We start from the raw sequence: 24723 nt of genomic DNA, 5'->3' as shown, positions 1-24723 counted from the left end.
ATTTTGATTGTGACTCGAGACCGCTTCTTAACCGCCAGAAAAATGTTCCTACATTTTCTGTGCATACCAGTTGTAGGCACATTGACTGATTGCCTGTTTGTTCTTCGAGAACTTGTGTTCCTGACAGGTGCCTTTGGGGGTGTAGCATTTGACAGACTGGTCGTGGTAATCATTGTACTACTACTCAATGCTAATGGTGAGGGGTCAAGGAATTAAACTGATCATCTGGAACGTTAACGGGTTGGGGGATAAAATTAAAAGTGGCATGGTGTTACAGTATATCCATTGTGATGCGCTTGATATAGTATTGCTTCAAGAAACTCACCTAATAGGAAATTCATGCATGGCCCTGAATAGAAAAGGGATATCGCATGGTAGCACATTCAGGCTTCACTACATGGTCCAGAGGTGTGGGGGGTTCTCCTACGTAAAGGCTGCCCATACGTGGTACAGAACACCTGGACAGATCCACAGGGTAGATATGCAGCATGCACCGGTATGTGGGAGGGTAGAGTCATTAATGTTATTTCCATATATGCCCCACCTGGATTGCAACGTCTAACATTGATGGATATTGGGGCGTTATTGTTTGACCTGCCCGTGGGATCCGTGGTAATGGGAGGTGTAGGAGAGTGGGGTCTGCAATCCTATGGTCACCCCAGATTTTTGCTTTTTGCTTCACTGGTTTACGACTTTCCCTGGCTGTTGGCCTGCTAATCAGACCCACAGCCTAGCTGTTCTCTCTCTAAATTGACATCCATGTACTTTAGGTGCATTTACCAATTGGTACTGGGCCACCTTACCAGTCCCTATACAGTGTACCTTAGGTACCCAGGGCATAGGTGTACCCAGGGCCTACCAGGGGCTGAAGCATGTATTATGCCACCCCTGGCTGGCCATCTAAACAGACACAACTGGCTGGTAAGACAGCTGGGGCAAGGTGGTGTAATCACCCTTTGCTGTAGATATAGTTACCTATATCTAACCCCAAAATGGACACATATATTCCTATCAGTCACTCCTATGGCAGGCATTATCAATCCTGAAGGCAGAGTGCTTGGAATTATGTGAGAAGGTGCTCTGGCATGAGCTGAGCCTGTCTGCAGCTTGCGGAACCAAGTCCTAATAGCTGTTCCATGATAACGCTATACCATATACTCTTAAGTGCATTATCAACCTCGCAGTTAAATGCTAACTCTGGTATAACGTTATCAAAACATGTCGAGTAAGGTGTCATACGAATTGGAATACTACCCCCTCGCCAATTCTGGCGACGGGGGTAGCATTCCACCCTTCTAGAGGGATACGACATGTATGTAATTGTGAACCCCGGTTAAAGTTAACTCGAGCCTTGGCATCACAAAATGGATGCTGCCACCACAGACACAAGTCTGACCTCCTGCTGCTGGGAGTCCTTCCAGCGAGGGAGGCTTGGACAAAGGGTTTCCTGCTTTGGGAGGTGCTAGCACCACCCCAGACAGGATTTTGTGTATTGGGTAGGACTGGCCTGAAAGGAATGAGACATGCCTGGGGCACACAAGGTGTCCTGTGCATACACCGGTTCAAACCAGTTGCTGGGGCATCCCTGCCCCAGCTCTGGCGCGAAACCGGACAAAGGATAGGGGGTGTAACCACCCCCTTCCTGGTCCCACCTATAGGAGGGACCTAGTCGTAGTACAGCCCCCTTTAGCAGGATAAAGGTAGGAGCTGGTCCCATTCCAAATTAGATTATCCTGAACAACTTTTACAAGAAGAAACTCTGGACTTAGACGTTCTGCTCAACAGAAGACTGAAGAATCTCCCTTGTGGGCAAGGAGTGTCCACCCTGCAACTGCAGGCACCATCAAGCGTCCAGCGGCTTCACTTTGTCGTCTTCCCTTGAGGATCCAGACTTCAGAGCCCAAAGAGACCCGGATTCCCAGACCTCTCAGACCTCAACTCACATCTGCAGCACAGCGGAGATCCGTGGGTGCGACGAGACACGTGGGACCGGCCATCTTGGAGAAACTGCACTTCGCTTCCAGCACGACTCCCGAGGTAAACTCGACCAAGTGCTTTGGGGATTGAGAAGCCCCAGCCCCGAGCAGCTCCTGCACCGAAGATCAGCCCTCCAGCTTCCACGAGATCTGCGTGGGGCCCTTCTGCCTGTTTGCTGCTCGACGCGTTGTCTGGTCACTTGCCGGCTGGCTAGTGACCTCCTAGACGACAAACTTTGAAAACTACACTGCTGGTCTGGTCGCTCCAGACTGGCCCTTGCTTCCTCCCAAAAGAGGAGCACCCCGGACTCTCCTAGTCCGCACCAGACGCCTTTTCCACTCACCGCGTGGGTTGCCTTTGCCAAGGCCTGTTGATGCCGAATCCGGAACAGACACCGCCGACAGCGAGAGCCTGCGTGGGACAGCTCGTGCCTCCATCCTGGTCGTCGAAGACACCAGCTGGTCCACGTGGCTGCAGAGTCAAGCGTCCACTCTTCACCTGATCGCGACGACGACATCTGGTTCCTTCCTGGTTCCACTCCAGTCTCTGGCTAGTGACTTTGAACATTGTCCCCTCTGCTTTCAGGTCTTCAGCATTCCTGATCCACCCTTGGTTCACACCGGACATCTTCCTCCTGGTCGCCTGCAGCATCTTTTCTTCCAGGCTCCATAGACTTCAACGCAGAAACCCGACACGACTTCGCACCTATGCACCCGCAGCCCGTGGGTGAGGTAACGAGCATTTCGGTGCTCAAGGGTAGATTGACTCTCCTAGTGTCCTGATTCACAGTCGTTTTAGTCCTAACTAGTCAGGATTGTCCATACTCACCTTTTTCTTGAACTGTACTGTCCATAGACGTTGTTACGCATCTCGCGTGCGAGTTCACACTCTGCACACGCGTTCCGTGGGCCTCCTATTACTTACCTAAAGTTAGGGTAGCGTAGTCCCTGCGATCCTACAGCCCCTGGACAGCTCCATTCCTTCTATCGATTTCCTTATACCATTTACTTAGTATATGGTTGGCCGTGCCCCTAGGGCACCATTGTAATTGTGTGCAACTTATCGTATTTTTCCTAAGAGATTGTCATGTGCTTAGCCCTCTGATCTCATAAAGAGTTCAGAGGTGTTTGTTATTAATAAATATATTGTTTATTTTCATAACCTGTGTGGTGTCCTTTCATCTGGTATTCAAGGGGTTATATTGTGGTAAAACAGCTGGCTTCACATGCCAAAAGAGTTTAGCCTAAGACTGCTTTGTCCATGCTACCATTAGGATAGCTGGTCTATAAGGTTGACTTACAACCAATCACCATAAGGGTTGTTTGGCCTGATACAAGGTGATCACTCGAACTAGTGAGCATCATATATCAGGCCAACTTCTCACAGGAGGAGACTTCAATTTGACGATGGACGGCCTACTCGACCAGTCCCCGCCCAGACGTGACCCGACACACAGCTCACAACTCAGGGATTTTACTAATGCTTTAGGGGTGGTGGACATACGGCGATGGTCGCACCCCCACAACACACACTTTACGTTTCAATCAGGTGTACATGACAGTCAATCACGGATGGACCATCTGTTCAATGATGCCCAAGACATACATGATTTTACGGACTCTGCTTGCTTGGAGCGAGGAATTTCGGATCACTCCCCTGTTCTGACTGTCGTCGGTGCTCAACGCGCTAGACAGCCTGGCCCAATCATGATAGAATCGAACAGGTAGTAGGCGGTGCACTGCGATGGTTGAATGGGTTCAAAATTCAGTTGAACGATGTAGTGGGTGCACTAGTGGGTAGTGTCTCCGACTGAAACACTACTGAAAATGACGAAGTTGTGTATGCATAGGCATATGCAAATACATCCCCACTATGGCACTCCAATTGGACAGAGAATGTCTTTCAATGGTTGATCATTCAAAATTTGAAAATTTTATTGAAACATATTTTTTTCACAAGGTCGATATTTCATTCATATCAATCTAATGTTATTGATTATTTTCAGAATGAGGAACATTCAAGGTGAATAGCTCCACTCCGATGCATTTCGGGCGGTGCCCTTTCTCAAGGAGTGCTAGGAAGAAGACAAAGTGGTGTAAGAATAGAAGGGTGAGGGGCGCTGTGGTGAGCTAAATGATTTAAAGTGCCTATCAATGAGTGAGGACATTTAAACTTAGTTTAATGACAGGGGGGCGAGTGATAGGAGGTGCCAGCTAGTGACTCAAACGGAGTGTGAATTAACGATATCAGGGCGTGACTGACGGGGATTATAACATGACAGACTAACAAGCGGTAAATGACTTACTTGAGATTCGATGTAACGCGAAGCGTTACTGACAGGTACTGGAACGGGTGATAGACGCTGAGCGCGGGAGGTTCAGGTTTAAGGGAATTAACCTGAGAGCGTGAAGTAGAAAGAAGACTGGAAGGCGGAACGAGATAGGCAGGAAAACGGACTACGGATAGAAGGGGGTTATGGCGCCATCTTGGAGTGGGGAAAATGTAAAGGGGACGGATAAAGATCTGGTACAGGATGTGTGATAAAAGTGGTACATGATGAAGTTAAATGAAACTAGGGCAATAAAAAGACAATATAACGCAATCTGACACATTACAAGTAACAGCTATATTCGAAGCGATCATTGAGGCCAAAAGGCTTCTGGGTCTGTAGGCGGAACATCCATTCGAGTTCTCTTTTTAATAGGAGTTTGTTGTTGTCAGTTCCTTCTTTTTTATTGACAATTTCAAGAATGATAAATTGCAATTGGGCAATAGTGTGACGGGCTTCCAGAAAATGCATGGCTATGTTGGATTTAGTGTTTTTGAGTCGAATGTTTGATTTGTGTTCATTCAAACGTGTCTTGATTTTTCTTTCTGTTTTGCCAACATACAATTTGCCGGACGGACATTTCAGGGCATATATTAAGTTACAAGAGTCACATGTCCCATTTACTTGTAGTTTGATGGCGTTGCCTTTCATGGGGTGACGGATGATATTGCCTTTAATGACACAGTTACAATGGCTGCAGTTGAGGCAAGGCTGGGTACCTTTGTAGTTTTGAGCTATACCGGTTGGTTTGGATAATATCTCTTTAATGTTCTTACTTCTTGTATGTGCAAACAAAGGTAAAGGTTTAAACATGTCACCAAAGTCTGGTTCAACTTGGAGAATAGGCCAGTGTTTAAGAATGATTCTTTTGTAGATGTTGCTGACTGTTGAGTACTTTGATACCAAAACCATTCGTTGTTGTTCCTTAATGGGTTGTTTAGTGAGAGCCTCTTGTTGTGATATTTGTGCCACACAAATTTGTGCCTCAGATAAAACTTGTGTGGGATATCCTCGGTCCAAGAATCGATTATGCATTTCTTGCATGCGTGTTTTCATGGTGTCTTCATCGGACACTATACGTTTGACACGTAGTAATTGAGAGAAAGGCAAGTGTTTTTTCAGGGACTCTTGATGATAGCTCTGATAATGCAATGTGTTATTCCGATCAGTGCTTTTTCTGTGAAGGTCCGTGATGATGCCAGTTGAGGAGATTTTGATATTGACATCCAAGAATGTTATTTCAGAATTGCTAATCTGCCAAGTTAGCTTAATGCGTTCATCCTTTGAATTGAGGTGATGGAGAGATTGTTCAAGAGATTCTTTGGAGTCCGTCCAGACGAAAAATAAATCGTCGATGTATCTGACATAAAGTTTAGTTTTTTCTTGAAAATTGATGTCGCCGTAGATGTGTGTTTTCTCAAAGTTTTCCATATATATATTAGCATGTGTGGGGGCAGCACAATTTCCCATCGCCATTCCCGATAGCTGTAGAAACCATTCGTTGTGGACTTGAAAATAGCTGTGATATAACGTGTATACCATTAATTCCATCAGAAAAGATTGCATGGGATTCTCAATGTTGCTGTGTAGTAAAGCTTGCTCAATGGCTTCAATGCCGCCCTCATGCGGAATAGATGTATATAGAGAGCTGACGTCAGCTGTGCACAGTATGTATGGATTGTTGTCATCTGTTTGAATAGTAGCCAACTTAAGTAAGAATTCAGTTGTGTCCTTGATGTAGCTGGTAGCCTTCGTAACAATTGGTTGCAAATAACGATCTATAAATTTGCCTGTTGACTCATGGATCGAACCCTTGGTGGATACTATCGGACGAAATGGGGGATTTTTGAGATCCTTATGTATTTTAGGGCTCATGTGTATAGTAGGGCTCCTCGGGTGTTCAACCAGCAAAAAGTTCTTAGTGCGCTCTTGGATAATGTCATTTTGAAAAGCTCGCATGACGATGTCTTTGAGAATGTTCTGGAACTCTCTGGTGGGATTGTTTTCTAGTCGCATGTACAGAGAAGTATCTTGTATATGTTCTTGAAGTCGTTGTGTGTGTATAGAGAAGTGTTCAGAATGACTAAGGCTCCTCCCTTGTCAGCTTTAATGCATTTTATATCTGTTTTGTTGGCTAAGGATGTCTCGATCCTTGGTGGTAAGATTCTGATTTCTAGTGCTCCTATTGAAGTTGATTTTGGCCACGTCGTTGTGAACCAGTTTTTCAAATAAATCAATGGATTTGTGACTACTAGGAGCCTGGTATGAGCTTGAAGGCCGGAGACCTTTAAGTTGGTCAGGTTTTTCACCTGAGGTTGGAGGCAAGATGTTCTCGAAAAAGTGGCGCAATCTCAGTTTTCTGACGAATTTAAAGGTGCTCACTTTGAGTTCCAGTTGGTTAGTATGTGCTGTGGGAACGAAGGATGTACCTCTTTCAAGTAAATTCATTTGATGTGGAGTGATGGTGGTACTAGAGATGTTAATTACTAAATGTTCTTTTTTGGTTTCGGATCCTTGGTGATCGCTTTGCTCCGTGTGGTAGGGGCGGTTGATTCTTTTTCTTTTGTTTTTACTCCTCCTGAGTCTTCGACGTTCTCCGTGTCTGACTCTAAAAAATGAACCGCAGAAGTTTGGATGTGTGAGGTGGTGGAAGTACTTGCTTGTTCTTGAGGTGATCTAGAAGTAATGTTTTTGCGAGGTAAACGAGTTGAGGTGTCGCTGCCGGAAGATGATGTATCGGTCTGCATGTTAGTTGGCCGATTGAGTCGTCGTTGGGCGTAGATGTCCGCCCAAGAATAGACTTCGTCGAGCTTGTAATCAAGCGTGTCCCTGCGGAATTTTCTAATTTTTCGCTCATTAATTTCTCTCTGATGTTTATCGAGGGTGATCTTCAAGTCTTCCAATGTATTAGTTAGTTCTTCTGGGGTCAACATTTCTTTAAGTTCTTTGTCAATGTCTTTGATTTCGTTTTCAAGTTCTTTCAAAATGCCGGAGAGTTCTTCAACTATTAGGAGAATGAGGTCCAAACTGCATTTATTTAGTATTCCATCCCATTTATCTTTAAAAGTTTTAGAATTTTTGCACAGGGAAGGTTTCAAAGCGATCCTTAAACCGCGAGGGATTCTGAGTGCCCGGTGGTATTTAAGTAATGTGCTCGCGTGGAGCTTTTGATTGATGTGTCTTTTAGAAAGATATAGTAGTTGTCGTATGCATTGCTCTTTATTGCGGGAAGTTGAAGCTGGGGTGATGTCTTCTTCAATTAAGGCATAAATGCGTTGACGTTCCTCATCGTCATACGCAAGGGTGTGTGCTCGGGCTTCAGTGCTTCGGCTAATTTCTTCGTACTGCATTGTGATGCGTGCAAACCACCTAAGGGCGGATCAAGGAATAATCGAACAGGTAGTAGGCGGTGCACTGCGATGGTTGAATGGGTTCAAAATTCAGTTGAACGATGTAGTGGCAGATTAGCAATTCTGAAATAACATTCTTGGATGTCCATATCAAAATCTCCTCAACTGGCATCATCACGGACCTTCACAGAAAAAGCACTGATCGGAATAACACATTGCATTATCAGAGCTATCATCAAGAGTCCCTGAAAAAGCACTTGCCTTTCTCTCAATTACTACGTGTCAAACGTATAGTGTCCGATGAAGACACCATGAAAACACGCATGCAAGAAATGCATAATCGATTCTTGGACAGAGGATATCCCACACAAGTTTTATCTGAGGCACAAATTCGTGTGGCACAAATATCACGACAAGAGGCTCTCACTAAACAACCCATTAAGGAACAACAACGAATGGTTTTGGTATCAAAGTACTCAACAGTCAGCAACATCTACAAAAGAATCATTCTTAAACACTGGCCTATTCTCCAAGTTGATCCAGACTTTGGTGACATGTTTAAACCTTTACCTTTGTTTGCACATACAAGAAGTAAGAACATTAAAGAGATATTATCCAAACCAACCGGTATAGCTCAAAACTACAAAGGTACCCAGCCTTGCCTCAACTGCAGCCATTGTAACTGTGTCATTAAAGGCAATATCATCCGTCACCCCATGAAAGGCAACGCCATCAAACTACAAGTAAATGGGACATGTGACTCTTGTAACTTAATATATGCCCTGAAATGTCCGTGCGGCAAATTGTATGTTGGCAAAACAGAAAGAAAAATCAAGACACGTTTGAATGAACACAAATCAAACATTCGACTCAAAAACACTAAATCCAACATAGCCATGCATTTTCTGGAAGCCCGTCACACTATTGCCCAATTGCAATTTATCATTCTTGAAATTGTCAATAAAAAAGAAGGAACTGACAACAACAAACTCCTATTAAAAAGAGAACTCGAATGGATGTTCCGCCTACAGACCCAGAAGCCTTTTGGCCTCAATGATCGCTTCGAATATAGCTGTTACTTGTAATGTGTCAGATTGCGTTATATTGTCTTTTTATTGCCCTAGTTTCATTTAACTTCATCATGTACCACTTTTATCACACATCCTGTACCAGATCTTTATCCGTCCCCTTTACATTTTCCCCACTCCAAGATGGCGCCATAACCCCCTTCTATCCTTAGTCTGTTTTCCTGCCTATCTCGTTCCGCCTTCCAGTCTTCTTTCTACTTCACGCTCTCAGGTTAATTCCCTTAAACCTGAACCTCCCGCGCTCAGCGTCTATCACCCGTTCCAGTACCTGTCAGTAACGCTTCGCGTTACATCGAATCTCAAGTAAGTCATTTACCGCTTGTTAGTCTGTCATGTTATAATCCCCGTCAGTCACGCCCTGATATCGTTAATTCACACTCCGTTTGAGTCACTAGCTGTATCACTCGCCCCCCCGTCATTAAACTAAGTTTAAATGTCCTCACTTATTGATAGGCACTTTAAATCATTTAGCTCACCACAGCGCCCCTCACCCTTCTATTCTTACACCACTTTGTCTTCTTCCTAGCACTCCTTGAGAAAGGGCACCGCCCGAAATGCATCGGAGTGGAGTTATTCACCTTGAATGTTCCTCATTCTGAAAATAATCAATAACATTAGATTGATATGAACGAAATATCGACCTTGTGAAAAAAATATGTTGTTTCAATAAAATTTTCAAATTTTGAATGATCAACCATTGAAAGACATTCTCTGTCCAATTGGAGTGCCATAGTGGGGATGTATTTGCATATGCCTATGCATACACAACTTCGCCAATCATGATAGAGCCATGGGCACTAAAGATCCCACATATTAGAGAAAACCTGCGACAAGACACAGATTATTATTTTAAAGAAAATATGGGATCAGTAAAGTGGGCAGTGACACTCTGGGGTGCATGCAGTGCGGTGATCAAGGGGAGGGCTTTATCTCTGATGGTGGGCCACAGAGCCAAGCGTAATCGGAGGGTGGTCGAACTAGAAACTGATATTTTGCACCTAGAGGGGGCCATTTCTCAGGGCCCTGATCATGACACTCAGCACCGTCTCCATATTAAAAGGCAGGACTATAGGCAACTGCTAATAGAACTTCTTGCCACTATAGAGGTAGCACATATCTCCCAGCAGGGTAGGGAGGCATTGGATGAAGACATATCTGTAAACGAGATCCAGAAGGCAATTCAGGATATTTGTGCCGGTGAAGCGATGGGTACTAACGGACTTCCTAGCTAACTTCTCAAACCCATGGCAATGAAGTTAGCACCCCACTTGCTTAATTTATAAAATGAAAGCTATGAATCTAGGGTTCTCCCGGCTGACAGTCGCGCGGCCACCATTGTGGTTATTCACAAACCTGGTAAACCAGTGGAAGATTGCACATCGTACCGGGCCATATCTCGGATTACGGTGGAAGCCAAAATTCTGGCCAAACTGTCGGCTAATCGATTGCTCCCTTATCGCAATTATCTGATTCATCCAGACCAGTCGGGATTAATGCCAGGTCGGAATACGGCACGCAATCTGCGTTGTGTACACAGTGCATTAGGGCGTATAGACACACTCAAGGAGGAAGAAATTTTGCTCGCGCTTGATGCCAAAATGGCATTTGACACTATTGCTTGGGAGTACCCGTTTGCTGTTTTGTCCCGCATGGGGTTCGGACCCAAACTGATCCGGTGGATCAGACTCATCTACACAACCCACGGCGTACATCTCGGTGAACAACCATCGCTCCATTTCTTTCCCCCTCTGTCGTGGCACAAGACAAGGATGCCCGCTGTCACCGCTTCAATTTGCCATGGTGCTGGAGCCACTAGCAGTTTGAAATAGGGGAGACCCGGGCATGAGAGGCATCAAATGGACGAGAGACCATGAAGAACGCATATCACACTATGCGGATGATATTTTGCGTTATCTTACCCCTCCAGCGTGCTTGTTACGCAGGGTGTTACACATTGTTCATATATTTGGGGCGCACTCAGGGTACCAGATAAACTGGTCTAAATCCCAGATGTATGTACTCTGGGGGGACCCCCCACAAAGTCCTCGAGGGTACAACATTCCAGTAGCGACCCAGCGTTTCCGATGTTTGGCCATTTTTATTACACCCGATGCCGCGCTATTTTTCGAACAAAATCTTCTGGGGCCTCTACAGCGGTTTAGATCAGTTGTAACACATTGGAGGGCACTGCCCCTTACTCTCCTGAGACGTGCGCCTCTATTCTAAATGCTCGCCCTATCACGCTTTCTCTATGCCAGACAAAATGCTCCCAATCCAATTCCTAATTCTTATTTTTTGCAGATTGATGCGACAGTGTGGGAATTGATGTGAGAGAACAGACCGCCCGAATTCCCATAAATAAGCTCACTATGGGATGGTACGATGGGGGTATAGGGTTGCCGGACATGCACCTCTATTATCAGGCTTCGCAATTGACAGCCATTAACAGATGGGTGTTTCGATCACACAACGACCCCAGTTTTCGCACCGACCATTGGCTAATGAGTAAGGGGGGGCTACAATAAGGCATTGTATACAAACTATCGAAAGCTACGTCTGCCTGGCCCCAGCACATACGGTGGAAGTGTGGGCATGGAGTCCAGCGAAGGCTGGGATGGCAGGGATGCCTCACGAATGCTACCCCCCTGTGGGAACCAGACATTTTAGGCCGCCTCAATACCTGTGCGGGGTTTGATAAATGGGACATGATCGAGATTTCTATGGTGGGGGACATGTAGGCGAAAGGTAAGAAGGCAACGTTCACGGACCTCCAAATTAAGTACCAATTAGCGCCGTCAGAGGCTATCCAATATCTCCAGATCAGCCATGCCATTGATTCAGCCCTCCCGAAGGATACCCCCCTTCCGGATTACTCACTGCTAGAAGAAAGGCTATTACTGGACCAATGGACCGTAAGGCTATTTCCCTCAAGTATAAGAAATTGATCAACAGCCGAACCGACCCAATACTGAAACTACGGTCGAGCTGGAAGGTTGACTTGGGGGAGTTGGCCGACGAAGACTGGAGAGAGGCACTGGCCTCTCCCCAAGAAGTGGCGATTCCGATGAGACTTCGGCTGGTCCAGTTCAAGATTCTCCACAGGGTATATTTTGATGCCACATTGTTATTCAGGTTGAGGCGAAGGCCTGATCCACTCTGCCTCCGGCACTGCAATCAGACTGGCACAATCATACACATCCTTTGGGACTGCTCCCACATACAACAATACTGGAAAGATATCACCCGACAACTGGTCAGCACTTGCGACATACCCATACAACCATCTCCCACACTATGTCTCCTTAATATATGGGAAGCAACTGACCTCTCACAGGTGGAGCAGTCGTGGGCCACAATGGGCTGAAGCATAGCATAACGAAATATCGACCAGAAGTGGGGGGATGGACACTACACCGCACTTACCTGACTGGGCAAAAGACATGGACTATGCCATGATTGCGGAAAAAAACAGTGTATAAAGGGAGAGGGTGCCCACAAAAACGGGATCATAAGTGGGATGCTGGAACAAATACAGGGGTGATATCTGCATATCTCCTACGGTGGAACTGAGGAGGGGGAGACAATCATTGTAGGGGGGGTGAGATGTTGATGCACCCGCGCCGGGTAGCCGAGGATAGTACGTAATTGCATGTGAACCTGTAGCTGGTCTTCTTGCTATTTTGACCCGAGCACACATTTACAACCATCATAATAATTGTAATGCCGCTAAAGATTGTAGTCCTCTGTGATCCAGATGGTCTGAAGGTTGTGATACAATGCTGAAATCTTGTGCAACTCTGCCAAAGATGTCTGTAATGCTGCAGTTTGTTCTTAATAAAAACTTAATAAAAAACATTTTTTTTTTTAAAAGAATCCCACTGGCTCAATAAATACTGAAACGCCCCTTTGTGTATTTCTTGTGCATCTCTCTGGGTATGCAAGAGTGAGTGAGCGATAAGGTTCTAAATCGGTTACCACGTTTCCTTAGAGAATCAGGGTTGGCATGTTCTGAGGTTGCCCAATCCATTGGTTACCTTCTAAGGTTTTGGGGTACTTATGGTGGCACTGTAAGGTAGCAGGACTAAAGGGCAACATATCTTGAGGGTGTGCACTAAATCAGTCTGTCACTATCCTAACGTTTATGTTGCCCAACAAATGCACAGTTTCTACTGAGGAAGTAGAAGACATACGATACTGGTATTGACCCACCCAAGTTTGTTTTCACTAATGTGCAGCCCGCTCCTCTCATAGGTTAATATTGGGAAGTCCTAAAATATCCTTTTTAAGTATAATTCCGGATTGCAGAGGAGTAGCTGCTTTATGTTTTATATCAGTGGACTGGTAATGACAAATCCTCTTCAGTGGTAAAGTTGGATCTGGTATTACTAATCTAGAAATGCCAATTTTAAAAAGCGTATATTTCTCTGCTCTTAGGTCTCGTGTGCCTTACAGCCTATCACCAGTACACGTCTGGAGTGGGGTGACAACTACATTTTGACATTCCCTCTAAATATGTCTCGAGTGCAGATCATTGTGTTTGTAGACTTTGCTGAAGCCGCATTGCCCAAAGGCAGTCCAGCAAAAACCTGGCATACTCTGTACGCATCAATGAAAGACAGGCGTCTGCCCTCCATGACTCCAATCACCGCATCATGTCGAGCAAGGGGAGACTTCAGCAATGCAGGTTCCGATCCTGAGGCCGATGGCACCGCTGCAATCCCCGGAGAAAGGTATTGTTCACTTTGGTGCTTACAAGGTACCTATCACTATTGCAGGCAGCCACGAACGTAACAAGTAGATCAGTCTCCCGCAAACCTGACATTGCATTTTATCTGTAATACCTTTGGAAGCATTGGTTTACACTGACCCGGGAAGAAAGTCTGTTCCCAATCCACAGTGTGGATTGCTGTCATTTCCCCAGCGTAACCATTAAGAACTTACGGAAAGGGCAAGGCTCTTTCAGCATTGTACATTCTTGAAGTATTCGTAACGCGAGATGCTTTAATTGGATTCTTTTTATCTTGTTTTAAAGAGTAAAAGAGATACTATTTTCCTACCTCATCGTGGAGTCTTTTTTGTGGTGTTCTCACTGTGTTACTGTATCAAAGTATGCACAGCTGCTTTACATATTGCTTCTTATGTTAAGCCTGACTGCTCTGTGCCACCCTACCAGAAGGTGAGCACCGGCTGATTTAAGTGTGTGACTGACTTATACGGACTAGAACTGCTGTCCCTACTTGGACAGGGTGCATACCTCTACCAACTAGAGACCCAATTTCTAACACGTTTTCGGCAAAATAGACCACATTCACTTCAATGATCCAGCTCGTTCTTAAAGAAAAAGAAGACTTTTAAACATTAGCTGAAAATAATGCTTTTTGTCACCTTTCGGCCGGTGAAGGCCGCACGATGCAGTGGAGTATCTCCCATATCATTTATTACGTTGACTTCAGCACCAGCCTGCCAAGACAAAAGAGGCACAACAATATAAGTTTAACTACTGATAGCATTCATTTCAATTATTAGAGCACATTTTCTTGCAGTAACCAGAGTTCGACTGTTGTGAACCTATCTCTATTTCAACTGTCTAATTTGGTTAGATCTCAAAATTATGGATCTGGCGCAACAGGGACATTGTGTCACAAATTTCTTCAGTCCTCACCTTCAGATTATAGAAACAAGGCTAGTAAAGTAAGTGTGCAATTGAGATATTTACAATTCACCATACTAATTATTTAAATCATCCCAAACTCATAAGAACATTTGGATAATGTAAGACAAACAACTGCCGTTGGCCTTGGGGAGGGCGGGGGGGGGAATCTTGATCCAATCACATACATAACTAGACCTACCCAATCTAATTAAACCGAACAACTATCAAACCACAACAGTGAATAAAGTTATTGATTAGGTGGGCAAATATTCACTCTTCACATTGGTTTGAGTATTGACTAACAAAAGGTTCACCCTTTGCATAAGTATACTCTCTCTCCTAATCAGCCATTATTTAAGCTGAAACATATCCTTTATATTTTCCTGAAATACATTACAAAAATTGAACTCTATTTAAAAGTAACAAAGTCTATGACAGTAGAGTGGTTTCATACGCTAGCCTATTCAAATGAATTGGTCTCCTATTGTGCTTCAGAGGCAAGAATCCTACAATTTTGTGTTTCCAGATACAAGTTTACCCATTTACTAAAACAATAAATTCCTTGGTTTTGCAGGCTCCTTTGCTCTGGGTTGATTGAGGAGAATTTAAATGTAATTATTCTGCAAGCATTTTAAGAAGCAGTGATTCTTTAACAGCCAAGCTGCTTTAGTTAATATTTCTGTATGAAGGTATTACCTTCCGGTTTAGGAAATTGCAATTTTTGCAAATTGTAAAAACTGGAGGGCAGTCACATTTTTTACTGGGCAGTATACTGTATGCCAACAAGATCTTTTCTGCAATAAATGTTAGGAACATGAAATCTGGGAAGGTTATTTGGACCATAATGTTTAATTGTCCTACTGTTAGTACTTGGTGAAGATTTAATGAAGGTGATAGAGGTTTTAATTTGTAAAACGTAGAACATTCACTTACAGGATTTATTTATTTCACATCTGTATACCCATCCGTACATGCCTGCAATAACCATAAGCTGCTATCCCAGAGCATGTGACAGAAGAGCTATACGTGCACAAGGCTACACTAGACACAGCGATATATCTGTTCAAGAATATCGAGAGAGAGTCAAACATATGGGGGATATACTTGCATATAGCGAGCTACACTGACTAGGGGGGTTTTGCTATATTGCAGCTGCATTTATATAGAGCATCATACTGGACATGGAGCTGAAGTACTTTTGCAGGCAGGTAGCAACTAGTCTGTACATCGTGCTCTGATGGACAGATGTGTATTTGTAGTGCATCCAATCTTATTTTTTTTTTTAATCTTTGGAGAAGGAAGAAGAAAGGCAATCACTACCAGATGTATTACTTCGCCCTTGCTGGGGTCCTAAGGCCATATGGCTGTATGCTGGTAGTTTTTACATTCCCCATAGTTCCTCAGTATTATTGGTTGACAGCTCAAAGGCAGCTGCCTTGTCCAGAGGTTTGTAGGGCAAATGGATTTTCCAGCTTTAGAGTGATATTTGTGACACTGGTGTCGCTGTAGCACATTCAGGTGAAGGATTTCCTGAAGTCCATAAAATGGCAGAGGAAGGCATTGAAGATAAGTGGGTAGTTGACTGAGCCCTGAAAGTTGTAAAAGTCAGCTGACAAAACGTGATGTGAAGCTCACTCAATGGGGAAAGTAGAAGGTGATCCGGTTTAAGTGGTCTCCTTGGATGGCACATTCCTCTAGCCTCTGCAGGAAGTAGTGATGATGGACTGTATCAAAGACAACAAATGGGTCCAGCAGCGAGAGTGCAGCAACTCAGTTTCTGTTCAGTTTTCTTGCTGAGGAGGGTTCATATTGGGGTGGTGGTAATTCTAGATACTAACATGCTCTTCGGCCTTGAGCAAGAGGGGTAGCTGACCTGCTTGCCTGGAACAGTTCTCTGTGCTGGGGGAAAGACCTGGTTGAAGAGGTTGTATGACGGAAACACGCATGCAGTTACCAAATGTGCCTTTACAATGAAAATATAAGTATTTCATAGGTAAGTGTAAAGCTATATTTAGGTTTTATTTTTATATATAAACACACACACACGTGTATATATATTAATATATGCACATTATATATAGCCTTATCTACCCCAACCCCTAAACCCTAAATATACTCTTACTACCCAATAACCCTATCCGCCCTATACCATAAAAACATCTTTGCCACCCAAATACCCTTACTCACACTAAACCCTGAAACTACCCCTACCACCCAAAAACCCTAATGCACCCTAAAATACCTTTACCACGCACATACCCTCACCCACCCTAGACACATCCTGGCCAGCCAAATACCCTTACCAAACCTATACTGTCAACATACCCTGGCCACCCAAATACCCTTACCCACTTTAAACCTCCAAAACACCCTTGCCACCCAAATACCCATACCAACCCAACACCCTGAAAATACCCTTACCCACCCTAAACTCTAAAAATACCCTTGCCACCCAAATACCTTTACATATCATAAACCCTAAAAATACCGTTGCCACCAAACATCTTTACCCACACCTAAACCCTACAAATACCCTTGCCACCAATCTTAACCCACACCTAACCCTAAAAATACCCTAGCCACCCAAATACCTTTGCCCATCCTAAACCCTAAAAACCCAAGCCACCCAATAGCCTCACCCACACCGAAACCCTAAAAAGGCCCTTACCCAATATATTTATCTATATAGATATTTGAAGCATTCTGATATTGTGGTATCCAACCTAAAAATTACATTTTCAAAAACACATTGTTTCAGCAGAACTATTGTGTCATATATAGTAGCTGGAACATTTTAATTTACCATTCACAATATTTTCAGATGTTTTTACGCGACTTTTGGCATTAATGTATTGGCTGAGTGTCATATCATGACAAGGCATATTATAAAATTTTACACCGTATTCAGATATCATTAATATCAACCTCAAGAACTGCAAGGTGACATATCTGATATGTTGTAGCGCCAAGAGTCAAATTCATGATTTATAAAGCTCTTACTCCCTGTGCATGAATGATTTAATAAATCCCTCAAATGTCAATTTTAATTAATCTTTCTGTACTTCTTACCAATATACATTTCTTCGAGCGCATTTATCCCCCAAAATGCTTGGTATCTGGCCTCATTATAAACTTGGATTCCAAGCGATGTAGTGCTTGCATCCTACCCCTCCTCTCTCATTTTTAGGGATATTGGCAACACGATAACACCTCATTTTCCATAAAGACATCAGCTACGTTTTGCTGTTGCGTAGCTGAAGTCATTATTCTTGACTGCTCCTACATATTTGTTTTTAAACCCTTTTTTATTAACAAATAACAAATATAAAAAACACAAATAAACCATAAACAAGCATCAGGTGATACATTAGATGCTCCTTCAATGGGTCTTTCACGGCAAATCAGAATCTTAAATCAATATTTAAACACTTGGATCATAGGGATTCCTGCGCTTCTCGCTGTGAACCTCGAACCGGTGACTCACAAATCTCTCCTCTGTGTTCATTCCACGCCCCCCAAATCTTACCCCACTTCTCTAGGCAACCCCTGGCTACATACACAGCTTTCTCCCTAAACATACACCAGTCCAGGTCTTCAGCCCACTTAGATACTCAGGGCAGCTGACCTGCCCCCCAAAGCTGAGCAATGTTTCATTTTGCCACCATATAGGCCAGTGTCACCCATTGCTTCCGATACTCATTCAGGTCCGTAGGCTCCCACACATTCAATAGGCATCTACGGGCCTCTGGTTGGACCTCCACACCTAGCACTTCTTTCAACTCGTCATGAATCTTCCTCCAGAACCTCTGTATCGCCACACAATGCCAAAGTATGTGTATGAAGGTGCCAGATTCCCCACACTCCCTTCTACAAGCCCCACTCTCCCCCCGCCCCATTCGCACCAACCTGGGTCCAGTTAGGAAGGTCCTATGTAGTATCTTCAATTGCACCAGCCGGAGCCGCATCTGAATCGCCACTACTTTTGGAGAGGAGACCGCCTCCACCCAGTCTTCATCGTCTAGTTCTAGGCCATCTGCACACCACTGTGCTCGAACCCGCCCCAATGGGCTCTCCACATTATTTACCAGCTTCCTGTACATGAGAGAGATAGTTTTCTCCGGGATGTGGCCGTCCAGCACACGGTCCTCAAGAGGCGAAGCCTCCGGAAGCACCGTGCCCCTGGGTATATGGGCAAGAAGAGAGTGCCTCACCTGCCTATAGCGAAAGTGTTCATTTACATGTAATCCATATTGCAGCTGAAGTGACTCGAATGTGTGTATTGTGTCCCCTTTCCAGACATCTCTTATCTGCGTGATTCCAATGAGGTCCCATTTATCGAACCCCCTGGATCTCCACAGACTTCCTAGCTTCTCCAAGTTCAACAGGGGCGTGGCCAACGTCAGCCAGCCCTCCCAACCCAGGCTCCTATTGGCCGCATGCCAAACCTGTACCGCATGTGCAGTCGGGCCACATAATGCGAACGTCCCTGGCTTAGCATATAGCGCTCTGTCCAGCATTCCACCCGGGGCTATCCCACGGTCCATGGCGTACCCGGGATCCCCAGGGGACCCGTAAATGATGTGGTTTACTGCGGCTAGTTGTGAGGCCCAGTAGTACTTTCTCATATCTGGGAGTCCGCCATCGTACCACGGTAACGTCAATTTAGCGAATGCTACACGGGGCCAGCCCTCCCACAAAAGCTGCCTCTGAAGCGACTCAATCTGCTTAAAATAGGAGACTTGCACAAGTTCCACTGAATTCTGTAGGGCATAGAGGAACCGGGGCAAAGCCATAATTTTAAAAAGGGCGGCTCTCCCGAGCATAGAAAGCGGGAGAGTCTTCCATCGCTCCACAAAGCTCTTACACCTATCCAGCGGGGAGGCTACGTTTTTTGCATAACTTAATTGCGAATCGAGCGTTATGTATATATCTAAATATTTAAAACCCACAGTCTCAATCTGGATTGGGCAATTCTGCGGAATCCCTGGCGGGCTCCTACATATTTTAAGCTGCAGTCACATTCAATGACAAACTACAAACGGAGATTCACATTAATTTGTTGGTTAATGGTAAACATTTTATACCTGAAAGCACAAAATGTTTTGGTATTCTTCCCAATTTTGCAGGACTTACACTTGCTGCATTTGACAAACCCTGTCCTTTCTGTTTCCAACCAGGATGGTTCCCTTTTATCACTAAAATGGCTCCTGACCAATCGGTCTTTAAGTGACAGTACTTCTCTATGTTATTTGGGGTCTCTAACCAATTGTATTACATAAATCAGATTCCAATGTTTATTGAATATTTTGATGATGTCTTTGCTTTTCATACAGTATGTTAGTATTATCTGATCATGTCATTCTTTTCAGTGGGGTCGACAGAGTTTCTGTGCTTGTTTTCAGCTTGGCTCTTTCTGCACCATGTTTGATGTATGACAGAATATCCTCTATTATGAAATCTTCGTTTTACCTTTTCAAACTGTTGTTCCATGTCCGAGTCATCACAAACAGTTTCTACTTGTCCTCAAATCTCTCCGCACAGGATGCTTTTCACTAGAGTCTTGTAATGAAAGCCTGTTCCGTGCAGTGTACTGCTTGTAGCTGTAGGTTTTCTACAGCCTTTCGTTTCTATGCGACTGTTTTGAATGCACACTTTATCAAGAAAATTAATTTCAGTGGCGCTGATGTTATATGTGAATTTGAGACTACATTCATTAATCTGCTGGAAGCAGGTGAGAAACTCATCTTTGGTTCCATTCCAAATTAGGAATAAGTAATCTACACTTCTCAGCCATACTACAATCTTGTCAAGATATAGATCATATTTTACGCTCCAATCAATTGCTCTTTCCCACCAGCCCATTTTCAAGCTAGCGTAGCTTTGCGAAAATGAAATTTCCAGAGCAGTGCTGCATATTTGGTTAAATAGCTAGGTTGATTGAAATAAATATATTGTTTGTGAGATAGATTGCCATCATCTCCAGTAGCATTCTGGAATGTTGTGTTCCTTTGATTTTTTTGTCTCAAAAATTATTCTACAGCTCATTTTAAATTGATGTGTATAATGAGACTACATCAATGGTGATCAGAAAGTAGTCTTGTTGCCATTCAGTATCAGCTAGGATTCCTAAAAATCGCCGGTATTCCTTAATATACAAGTTGTGCGTGATCACCACTGAGGCTATGTAGCTATCCATACACATGGAGATATTTTTGTAAAGTGAACACTACCCAGAAATGAGGGGTCTCCCATGTGGGTTTATCAGTGTTTTGTGAATTTTAGGTAGAAAGAAGATGGTTGGGATTATAGGGCCATCATTTTTGTAAAAACTAGTATCTGTCATCATTAAGTAAACATTCATTATGCCATTTCTTCAATTTAATGTCAGTTTATTTTATTGTTGGGGTTTACTTCCAATTCTTTTTTATAACTCTTGACATCTGATAACAGATGATAGGCTTCATTAGCCCAGTCTTGTTGGTCCATAATGATTATGTTTCCACCTTTATCCGCTGGCTTGTTCATTACGGAATTGTTTTGGCAAGATGTTCCAGAACCTTTCATTCTTGTACAGTAACATTTTCTTTTTATTGGTTTCTCTATTGTTCTTTAGTTTGCCCAGGCTCATTAGCACTATTTCATAAAATGTACTTATTTTATTGACTGGTGTAAGGACGGGGCAGCATTTTGATTTTGGTTTGAAGTCACTGAATTTATGTTCATTAGTATCAATGTAAAGAAGCTCCAAGCTTTCTGACTCAGTATAAGTGGAGTCCTTAAGTTGTACATGAGATAAAATCATTTTAGATCTGGTGTTAGATCTATTGTAAGGTGCAAGCCCCATTGTGTATTTTCAGATATTACTTACAAATTCGTACCTATCTATTTTGCTCTCAATTAGATCAAAGTGCTGTTCGGGACAGAATGATAATAAAAAATATCTTTATTTGGTGCATTTCTGAAGCGTAAGAGCTTAAACATAAAATCAGTATAAAACATACAGAATACGCACAACCACAGCTGCATAGCTCCAAGTTGATAGGCCCGTATGCTATAATCACAATTGAAGTGCCCATGCGCTTCAAATTAGCTAAACTTATTGCTCACTGTGAAGCATCACTCCTTCATAGCGCCCTTGCCAGCCTTCAATTCTTGGCACTTCTTTACCTTGCAAGACAACTGCAACCAGACTTTGAATGTCTCTAACAATATTCATCCCCAAGCCCCTCGACACTGCACCCAAGAGATATGGCCCCAACTCATGAAGCATCAGTTATCCTAAAAATCTCTCTAATAAAGCAAAACATTATTTCAAACACAGCCTACTTAAACAACATCCAGAAAAACTATTTGCAGATACCTACCACAGCGTGAACAACAATAAAACCGACTACGTTTTCTACATCAAACACCCTGCAAAGTGAAAAAACATCTTCCTTCATCTACAAGTTACTAAATTAATCAAAATCCCTTATGGAACTAAACTCTCCACTTTCCCCTCCCTAACCTTTAGAGGGGAAATCTCTATTTCTATTTTCAGGACAATGAACATACTTCTACAAGCTATAGACCATCACCTCACCATCTTTGACCGACACTTCCTATCACTTCTCACTTCATTAACACAAGATGTCCATGTGCCCCAAACTCCCCTCTCCTTTACCCCTTTCAGTCAATGCAGAACCGTCCTGCCTTCTTTCCCCCACTGATTCGCAATGCACCTCTGCTGCACCCTCTGACAATTTAAGCAACCTTGCTGCGCCCCTTGACAAGTGCCTCCGACAAGTATTCATTAGAATGACCTCAATTGTGCCCACTCTAGCCAGCAAACACACATTAAAAAACTCAATGATGCACACCCCGAGCCCGATGGCGCCAGTACCAACTCAAGATCGTCAGCCACTGAACCCTCTGCCGACTCAACCCTCTCTCCCCATGTAGACCCTACTCACTTCACACAAACAGTCCACATTTCTAGTCTCAATGACCCTGGCCCCTCCTACAGCATAGTTCACTCACCTTCCTCAACACGAGACCTGCCGCTTATCCCCCACTTTCAGAGTTGGAAACCTCACTGACGCCCTTACCCAGCTTCCGAACCTAATAGAACAAAAACTGGATTCTGTAGCCAATGACATCTCGCATCTAAAAAAGGAGCTCGAGGAAGGCAAGTTTTCCCACTCTCACACCCCAGGTATTTATATGTTGTCTGCCCCTACTGGTTCTCCAACTGTCAGCCAACACACTCACTGGCACTCTTTTCCCTGGAGTTGTTTGTTCTATAGACCCCACTGAGCTCTAAGCTCTATATTCACTCTGGAAGATGATGCTATCAACGAATCTTACATCGCAATAAACTAGAAAAAGGTCCACAATCCTCCTTCCACAATCCCAGTAATCATGGGCACAAATAGAATCCCTCGAATGATCTCCTTGACCAGACCTCCGGCTCAAAACATCACTATTCAGACACTACATATCACAAACAATAGTCCTAGCCCTCTAACATGCATGCTCCTCAACTGTAGACCAACAGTTAAACACACCACAGATATCACCAAAGCTATACTTTGAAGAAATAGATATCGCATTCCTCACCAAAATCTGGCTTAATGATCACTTGACCCCCATACTAGACCTGCTCACACCATCTGGCTACACCATAATTAGACAGGACAGACCAAGGAGAACAGGTGTCGGAGTAGCAATCATCCACAAAGTAGGAATCTATCTTTCCATCTTAAAGACCTCAACATACTCTACTTTTGAATACCTCTGTGTAGAACTTACAGCCAAAGGCTCTTCTCCAATCAAACTTCACAACATCTACCACCCAAATGGTGATAGCACCCTCTTCTCAGAAAAAATAACTGACCTAGTAACACAATTCTCCCCAACTGATTCGAATGACGTGTTCTTGGGTTACTTCGCTATTCCCTCGAACAACTCAGATGACACCACAGTCTGTAACCTTGCAAACCTTCTTGAAATAAACGACCTAAAACAACTCTGCAACAAACCAACCCATATTAAAGGTTCAACTCTAGATGCGATTATCACCAAAAATGAGCTTGTCTCACTTCGATCCATTTCACCCATTGACTGGTCAGACCACCATCTCATACTGTTTAATATCGAAACCCACCACAGATCCCACCCAGCCACAACATACATACCTACAAACTGGGCAAGGAACATCAAACAAATCTCATTAACATAATTGGAATCCAGGGTCCATACCAACATACAGCATCAACCGCTCACTCACACCGTTGATGACCTCACCGCCCACTATAAAACAGTGAAGACTGATGTTCTTGACCAAGTGGCACTGCTCAAACTAAAACAAATGAGAACAATCTAATCTAAATCCTGGTTCAACTCCGATCTTAACAACAAGAGTAGACAACTTAGACAGTCAGAAAGGATATGGAGACAGAACCCCTCGACAGTGCACCCTTTATTCCTAAGAACTGCTTGGCTTTCCTATAAGAAGCAAATCTTTAGAGAAAAAGACACTTTTTTTGCAACCAACTTGACTGTGCTAAGAACAGACGTTGGAACTCTTCAAAATCATTAAACAACAAACTACCCTCACTTCCCCAAACGAAAAAACAGCCACCAATGAACGCTGTGAAGAAACTGCCAGCTTCTTCACTGATAAAGTCACAAAAATCGAGCAATCCCTCATCCAAGTCACAAATATGAAATCCCTACCAAACCTCCCCTCTGACTCACATGCCTTCACTGGAGCACCCCCTGCAAATTTAACTAATGACGAAGGGCCCCCAAAAAAACCTAATGTCAACTATGATCTCACTCAACTAAAAAACGACGCTAATTGTTCCGACTTCAAACCCATGACAGAAAATAAAGTCTTCAATATAACTGGGAACTTGAAGCCCACTTCCCACACTACTGATCCCCTCCAATCCACAATAGTACAAAACATCAACCATATCATTGCTCCATTCTGGACAAAAATCTTCAACACATCTCTCTCCTCAGGCTGTGTACCAGACTCCCTCTAACAACGCCACATCACATATCACATCCCATACTCAAAAAAACAGAGGCTGACCCTAATGACCTCAATGACCACAGATCTATAACCAATCTCCCGTTCCTAGCCAAAACAATAAAGAAGTGCATCCTACAACAACTAAACCAATTTATAGACAAATCCAACTATCTCCATGACACCTGTCAATCAAGATTCAGGAAAGGCTGTAGCACAGAAACTGCTATGCTCAATATCTCGAATGACATCCACAGATCCTTCGATGTAGGTGACATATGCCTACTTATCCTACTTAACTTATCTGC

General features: G+C 43.7%; 1 protein-coding gene across 1 annotated transcript in view; it reads right to left on the bottom strand.

Moving 5' to 3' along the window:
- OSBPL1A (oxysterol binding protein like 1A) overlaps positions 1–24723 on the bottom strand; it is a 1891697-nt gene that overhangs the window by 1848420 nt on the left and 18554 nt on the right. Inside the window, exon 2 of the mRNA XM_078687412.1 lies at positions 14130–14204. Coding sequence (XP_078543538.1) covers positions 14130–14174 — 45 coding nt within the window. The 5' untranslated portion in view covers positions 14175–14204. The remainder of the gene's footprint in view (positions 1–14129; positions 14205–24723) is intronic.

The sequence above is a fragment of the Lissotriton helveticus genome, chromosome 4_1, assembly GCF_964261635.1.
Source record: "Lissotriton helveticus chromosome 4_1, aLisHel1.1, whole genome shotgun sequence".
NCBI classification, from domain to species: domain Eukaryota; kingdom Metazoa; phylum Chordata; class Amphibia; order Caudata; family Salamandridae; genus Lissotriton; species Lissotriton helveticus.
This window is presented reverse-complemented; position numbering and strand designations above follow the sequence as displayed.